The 5,646-nt window shown below is 49.1% G+C and overlaps 1 protein-coding gene across 3 annotated transcripts in view; it reads left to right on the plus strand.

The window, feature by feature from the left end:
• Window positions 1-4,984, plus strand: part of Cnr2 (cannabinoid receptor 2) — a 20,647-nt gene extending 15,663 nt beyond the window's left edge. For all 3 annotated transcript variants that reach the window (XM_048816089.1, XM_048816090.1, XM_015484873.2), the window contains one exon: window positions 2,777-4,984. In XM_048816089.1, the coding sequence (XP_048672046.1) occupies window positions 2,822-3,865 (1,044 nt within the window). In that variant the 5' untranslated portion in view covers window positions 2,777-2,821 and the 3' untranslated portion in view covers window positions 3,866-4,984. The remainder of the gene's footprint in view (window positions 1-2,776) is intronic.
• The last annotated feature ends 662 nt before the right edge of the window (window positions 4,985-5,646 follow it).

Raw genomic sequence — 5,646 nt, forward strand, 5'->3', positions numbered from 1 at the left:
AGGAGGAGGAGGAGGAGGAGGAGGAGGAGGAGGAAGGTGAGCCAGGAGAAGAATCTTGGGGCAAAGATCTGGAGGCCAGAAAGCAAATCTCCTGGGGAACTGGAGTCAGCTCCTGGAGCCGGGCTGAGGTGCGGAAGAAAACCTCTACCTGGCTGGCTGCAGGCAGCAGGCACACTGCCCATGACGATACGACAGGAGTCCCATGTCACTTGGATTTTTCCAGTAACTACACAAAAAAAGATACAGGGCTGGGGATATCGCTCAGTGGTAGAACAAGTGCCTGGCATGTACAAGGCCCTGGGCTCACCCCCTGGAAGTTCAAGGCCAGCCTGAGCAACAACTGTCTCAAAATTAAAAATAATTAATAATAATGTTAATAATAATAATAGGCTAGGAATGTAGCTCAGTGATAGAGCACCCCTGGGTTCAATTCCTAGTATTGCCAAAAAGAAAGAAAGGAAGGATGAAAGGAAGGAAGGAAGGAAGGAAGGAAGGAAGGAAGCAAAGCAGCAGCCAACAAGGCTCAAGCTGAGTGACCAAGACAAATATGGTTAAGGAAGTCAGAGAGGTAAGGACCAGAGCACATAAGTCCTATCAGGTCACTGTCAGGACTAAGACTTTTACTGTGAATGACATGGGGAACTCAGTAGCGTTTGGGGCAGAGGAGCAACATGATCTGACATGTTTAAAAGGATCGCTCAGGTTGATGTATTGAAAATCAAACCAGAAATGGGCCTGGAGGAAAGCAGGGAGCCCGGGTGGGAAGCTGCCGCACTCCCCTGGGAAGGGATGATGCCTGATTCCCAGCCCCACCCTGCCATGCTGGGGATCTTCCCCCAGGCCCGGCTCATGCTAGGCAGGCACTCCATCACTGAGCTACATGGCTAGCCCTCACTTCCAGAAATTTTATTTCATTCTTTTTCAAATCCACCCACAGCAGGCACAGTGACATGCAACTATAGTCTTGCCTCTGGGAGGCTGAGGCAGGAGGAGCTAGAGCTCAGAAATTCAAGGCCAGGAAGACAACTGAGCAAGGCCTCATCTCAAAAAAATAGGCTGGGCGGGGTGCACCCCTGTAATTTCAACTACTCAGGAGGCCGAGGATCACAAGTTCAGAGCCAGCCTGGGCAATGTGATGAGTCCCTGTCCCAGAATGAAAAATAAAGAGGGGTTGAGGATGTAGCCTAGCATGTGTGAGGTCCTGGATTCAATCCACAGTACCATAATAAATAAATAAAATGGGGGCTGGGATGTGGCTCAAGTGGTAACGTGCTCACCTGGCATGTGTGAGGCACTGGGTTCGATCCTCAGCACCACATAAAAGTAAATAAGTGAAATAAAGGTATTGTGGGCTGGGGATGTGGCTCAAGCGGTAGCGCGCTCGCCTGGCATGCGTGCGGCCCGGGTTCGATCCTCAGCACCACATACATACAAAGATGTTGTGTCCGCAGAAAACTAATAAATAAATAAATAAATATTAAAAAAAAAAAAGAAATAAAGGTATTGTGTTCAACTACAACTAAAAAATAAATAGATAAATGAAAAAATAATTTTTAAAAATGTCTACCCAAACAATCTCTTATTCTGTGCTCATGTTTTCAATTATTGCTAATTATCCCAAACACATTTTTGTAAGTTTTACCTAGTAATTATACTTTACAAAGCTCTTGGGAGGGTAATTCTGTTATCTGACATTCCTGCTAACGCTTGCTGTTGCTTTCACACATTGTGAAATTTTACATGTCGAGCCCAAATTCCACAGGCCTTTTTATGTAGTAATTTTGTGCAAGCTGCGTAAGCATATCTCTCTATAAAAATGTTTAGCTTGCTTTCTAATTATATCTTTTGTGTCTCAGACAATATTTACGTCCCGAGTTTTTTCTTCAATATCACAAACTTTTCTATTAAAAAAGATTCATTATCTAACATTCAAATTTAACTGAATGTTTTTGTGTACTAGGGATTGAATCCAGTGGTGCCTTATCACTCAGCTCAATCCCTAGTCCTTATCATTTAAAAAAAAATATTTTAGTTGTAGTTGGACACAATACTTTTATTTTATTTATTTATTTTTATGTGGTGATGAGGATCAAACCCAGGGCCCCGCACGTGATAAGCGAGCGCTCTACTGCTGAGCCACAACCCCAGCTCCAGTCCTTATTATTTTTTATTTTGAGACATGGTCTCACTAAATTGCTGAGGCTGGCCTCAAATTTGCAATATCCCTGCCTCAGCCTCCCAAGTAGCTGGGATTATAGATGTGTGTCACCACAACCAGCTTAATTGAATTTCTATATTTTATAAAGATAAAATATTTTATCTTCTATAGCTTATCTTCCCACCACTTGGGGTAAAAATAGTCTTATTTCCCTTCCCCAAACTGTTGTTAAAACTTCAGCACTTTACCAAAACTGGTGTGGGGGTGTGGGGGTGTGTGTGAGCGCGCGCGCGCGCGCGCACACACACACACACACAATGGAAACCCCCTTACATCATCTCCAGATTCCATTTCTTTGGGGTTTTGCTTTCCTCTTGGTTGTTGCCTCCGGGGGATTCCCCTTGCTTTCAAAAGGAAGTGTTCAGATGAGGGTTTTCTGCCTGTCGCCTTCCCGTGGTCCTGGCTGGCTGTCCATTTGAATGGACAAAGGGCAACATATACAGCCACAGTGGAAGCTGATTTTTCAACAGGGGTTGCATCCGCACAGGTCAAAATTGGACTGGAGTCAGTCGGATGATTGCATTGACTGAAAATTTCTCTCTTTTCCTTGTCCTGCAGCCGAGCCCTCTGGACCAGCCAGTGGACGCGGAAGGGCCCCCACCCATGGAGTTCTGCCTGGAGACAGAGGCAGTCAATGGCTCAAAGAATGACTTGAATTTCAACCCCATGAAGGATTACATGGTCCTCAGCCGTCCTCAGCAGGTGGCCATTGCCGTGCTGTGCACCCTGCTGAGTCTGCTAAGTGCCCTGGAGAACCTGACGGTGCTTTATCTGATTCTGTCCTCCCGCCGACTCCGCAGGAAGCCCTCATACCTGTTCATTGGCAGCTTGGCTATAGCTGACTTCCTGGCCAGTGTGATCTTCGCCTGCAACTTTATCAATTTCCACGTCTTCCACAGCGTGGATTCCAAGGCCATCTTCCTGCTGAAGATCGGTAGTGTGACCCTGACCTTCACTGCCTCGGTGGGCAGCCTGCTGCTGACCGCCATTGACCGCTACCTCTGTCTGCGCTACCCACCTACATACAAAGCTCTACTCACCCGTGGGAGGGCCCTGGCAACCCTGGGCATCATGTGGGTCTTGTCAGCGTTGGTCTCCTACCTGCCTCTCATGGGGTGGACCTGCTGTCCCAGTCCCTGCTCTCAGCTTATCCCGTTGGTCCCCGACAACTATCTCCTGGGCTGGCTCCTGCTGGTTGCCATTCTCTTCTCTGGCATTATCTACACCTACGGGCACGTCCTCTGGAAGGCCTATCAGCATGCAGTCAACTTGGCCGAGCACCAGGACAGACAGCTGCCAGGGATGATCCGCATGAGGCTGGATGTGAGGTTGGCCAAGACCCTGGGGCTGCTGCTGGCTGTGTTGGTCATATGCTGGTTCCCGGTTCTGGCCCTCCTAGCCCACAGCCTGGTCGCCCCACTGAGTGACCAGGTCAAGAAGGTCTTTGCCTTCTGCTCCTTGCTGTGCCTCGTCAACTCCATGGTCGACCCTGTCATCTACGCCCTGCGGAGTCGGGAGATCCGCTCTTCCGCCCATCATAGCCTGGCCCGCTGGAAGGACTACCTGAGAGGCCGTGGTCCTGAAGGAAAGGAAGAAGCCCCCAAGTCCTCCATCACAGAGACAGAGGCTGACATGAAAATCACCTAAGGACCCCTGTCAGAAGTCCATTCTGCTCAGATTGCTGAGGAGGCCTCTTCCCATTTTTAACCCAAGTCAGAAATCATTTTGTTCCCTAGATGAATGAGAGCGGTCCTGGCCCTCTCGACCTTTGAAAACCAGCCCCAGGACTTGGAACTGACCCCTTTGTGCTGAGGAGTGCTGGGACTGGTTCCTGGAGGGTGGCCTGGCCGTGTCCACCTGCACAAGTCTGGGGCTTTGTGAAGAGTGACAAAGTGCATCAAAGGCACAGGGCCCAGGACAGGCTCATTTCATGTCAGGTCAGGAAAACCTTCCCAACAAGTGGCTTAGTGCCTGCATCCCCCCAGAGACCACAGAAGAAGGGAGCATCTGGCTGGCTCAGAGGAAATGCGAGGAGGACTGTGTGTCCCTGGACCTTGGGTATCAGATGGGATGGCCAGCCAGGGCTTGTGTCTGACTGATCATGGGGGCCTCCTTTGTTCTGGAAGCATGAAAGCCCCTCCATCAGGTCACCCTTTCCCACTGAGGCCCAAGAAGTTGTGAGTTGATGAGGATCAAGGGGGTTGACCCACTTCTTGCAGAGACAAATAACAAGACTTCAGTTCAGGGCATCCTGTTAGGGTAAAGGCCCTCCTGATGCCCTGTCATCCCTGCTCATTCCATGATTACCCCCAGATCCCTGGGAGGAGATGGGAGGTACTGGAGACACAGATACTTCCAAAAGTCATACTGACCCATGACATCCACCTGGTGGTGCTATGGGGAGCAAGCAGTGTTCAGGGTAACCCAGCTGCAGGGAAAAGGAAGCTATTCACAGGTTCTCTAAGTCCCCAGTGTTCTCAGTCCCCACTCAATGCAGCCCCTTTGCCTCCACCAGACACCTAGAATGCTCAACAAGTGGGAGGGGGCAAGGCTGACTTTCCAGTCTATTAACCGCAGCAAGAACTGACCCAGGTTTAGGAGGGTCTGCAGGGACCCATAATTTACGTGTCTGTGGGGCTGGGTTCCCAGCAGACAGGCGTCAGACAGGAGGCAAGAGGAATTGTTGGTGGCATGAAGGATCGCAAAAGGAATTCAGGCGCAGTCATTTGGGACCACAGATGCAATAAAAGAAAATATATTGACTAACCATGTTTCCATTTAATTATCCAAGACAACATTTTCCCCGTCCACTCTCTGTCCCATCCATCTTGTGAACAAGTGCTGGGCTCCGTGCTTGGGAGAGGAAATCCAGCCACAGAGACTCCACCCCAAGTCTCATGGGGCTTGTGTTCCATGTCTGCATAAAAAGAAAGTCAGAAAAAAACAAAAACAAACAAACAAACAAAAAACGACAGGAGGAAATCAGCAAGGTCATGGTACAGGGGTTGATGAAGGCCACTTCAGGTAGGGTTGACCTACTGTGTGTAGGCCATGACTATGTCCCAGGCCCTGGGGTAAGTGCGCTGAGATGCCTCGGTTCATTTAGTCTGCATAATAATCTGACAAACAGGGCCTAGTGGCCTCCAAAAGGCAGTCACTTGTCTGAGGTCACACTGCTAACAAATGTAATTGTCCCTTGGGGTCCAAGGGGGAAATCGATTCCAGGACCTCCTCCACTCCCTACAGATGCCGATGTCCTTGGATGCCCAAAGCCCTTATATAAGAGGGGTATTTGCACATAACCTGCGTGCATTCTCCCACATACTTCGTGCGTGTGTGTGTGTGTGCGTGTGTGGTATTGGGGATGGCTCAGCTTTACCACTGAGCCACATCCTCAGCCCTTTTATCTTTTTTTTTTTTTTTTTTTT

This window comes from Marmota marmota, unplaced genomic scaffold (assembly GCF_001458135.2).
Source record: "Marmota marmota marmota unplaced genomic scaffold, marMar, whole genome shotgun sequence".
NCBI lineage: Eukaryota > Metazoa > Chordata > Mammalia > Rodentia > Sciuridae > Marmota > Marmota marmota.